This window comes from Wasmannia auropunctata, unplaced genomic scaffold (genome assembly GCF_000956235.1).
Source record: "Wasmannia auropunctata unplaced genomic scaffold, wasmannia.A_1.0 LD335453.1, whole genome shotgun sequence".
Taxonomy (NCBI): domain Eukaryota; kingdom Metazoa; phylum Arthropoda; class Insecta; order Hymenoptera; family Formicidae; genus Wasmannia; species Wasmannia auropunctata.
The window spans coordinates 11,383-13,101 of NW_012027437.1; the positions used below are offsets into that span (position 1 = coordinate 11,383).

The window sequence follows — 1,719 nt, forward strand, 5'->3', positions numbered from 1 at the left end:
TATTTGGACACCTTGGATGATCCTAATGCCGACAGTACTCCAACTTTCAAGCTTTATAACTCAAGATTTATTTCATAAAAAAATATTTTATTTATGTGTTTTGGAAAGTTCTCGAGGCATGCTATAGAACATGTAATAAAAAATTGGGGGTTCCATTTAAAAAATTCAAAGTGACCTTGTCCTGACCTTGACGACGCCACTCAGGGTCAAACCAATGTTATCATCTTATGTCCCCCTCGAAGTCCGAAACTTTTGTCTGAAAAATTTTTCTCTCCCGGGCTTGATTTTTGAGATATTCGACTGGATGGATTAAAATAGTCCACCCTGTATATATATATATATTCTAATTTTAACATAAAATTAATATAACGATTTATTAAAAAGTTTCAGGGCATTTGTGAATTTATTATGTTCATAATTTTGCATTGAAAAGGAACAAGAGTTACAAAAACTGTGCGCATATATGGATACTAATAGACATTACAAAAATCAATTTGAGGATTATTCCATTTCTGTCAGCCATAATATAATCAGGAATGATACAGTATAAAAAAGATTTTCATATACTATTTTATAATATAATAAATATCTAATATTTATTTAATAAATATCTAAAATCACTAATGATTAAATGTTTATAATATGTTTACAAATATTTGATAATATTTTACAGATAAAGATCTATTATTTTTCAGGTTCATGATGTATTTAAATCATTATTAACATTAAAAATTAAGAAATTTGTAGAAATATTAAAAAAAAATGAAAAAAAATGGCTCAGTGAGAATGACTATTCTATATACACAGGACAAGCAGGAATTGCATATGCATTATACTATTATGGGAAATATTATAATGATTCTGTATATACCAATGTAATTACGAAACTTTAACATGCTATCAATTTAAAATTTGATGTCATATTAATATGATAATTCGTCTACAGATGGCAACAGAAATGTTACAAAGATGTATTACAGAATTCAAAAGCAAACATAAAATTACATTTCTGACTGGAACTGTAGGTCCATTAGCAATGGTAGCAGTTATATTACACTTTCAACAAAAGAAAGAAGAAGCAGAACAATTAATTCTCAGGTAATTCTAATTTTGTACTTAAATTAAACTTTAATACTTAAATTTAAAAAATTTTTGAAAATACAAAACTATTTTTAATTATTTAATATTTTTATAATTAAAACTTCGCAGATATTTTGTATATATTGTTTAAATTATTTGCAAATAAATTACATTTGTTACATAACTTTTTGGTAGGTATTCAGAGTCAATTCTTATATTTAAGCAGAGAGAAGCATGAGAGCGGCCATCCCGGCGTTTTTCGCAACATCGGTAAAAATTTTAACCTCCCCGTACACTAGCGCCAATTACTTCCACTTTAGAGATGGAACTACGTATACAGGGTAGACCATTTTAATCCATCCAGTCGAATATCTCGAAAATCAAGCCCGGGAGAGAAAAATTTTTCAGACAAAAGTTTTCGGACTTCGAGGGGGAGTGGGGACATAAAATGATAACATTGGTTTGACCCTGAGTGTCAAGGTCAGGACAAGGTCAAAAAAAATATTTTTTTATGAAATAAATCTTGAGTTATGAAGGTTGAAAGTTGGAGTACTGTCGGCATTAGCATCATCTAAGGTGTCCAAACACTAGCTAAAGATGGCCAAGATCATTGGCCTTCATCAATGTCATGATCCTGAA

The 1,719-nt window shown here is 29.3% G+C and overlaps 1 protein-coding gene across 1 annotated transcript; it reads left to right on the top strand.

The window, feature by feature from the left end:
• The first annotated feature begins 377 nt into the window (after positions 1-377).
• Positions 378-1,106, top strand: LOC105456968 (lanC-like protein 1). Its single transcript, XM_011701355.1, has 3 exons — positions 378-544; positions 696-875; positions 947-1,106. The coding sequence occupies exons 1-3, from the start codon at positions 464-466 to the stop codon at positions 1,100-1,102; spliced, it is 417 nt and encodes a 138-aa protein (XP_011699657.1). The 5' UTR covers positions 378-463; the 3' UTR covers positions 1,103-1,106.
• Positions 1,107-1,719: the final 613 nt, after the last annotated feature.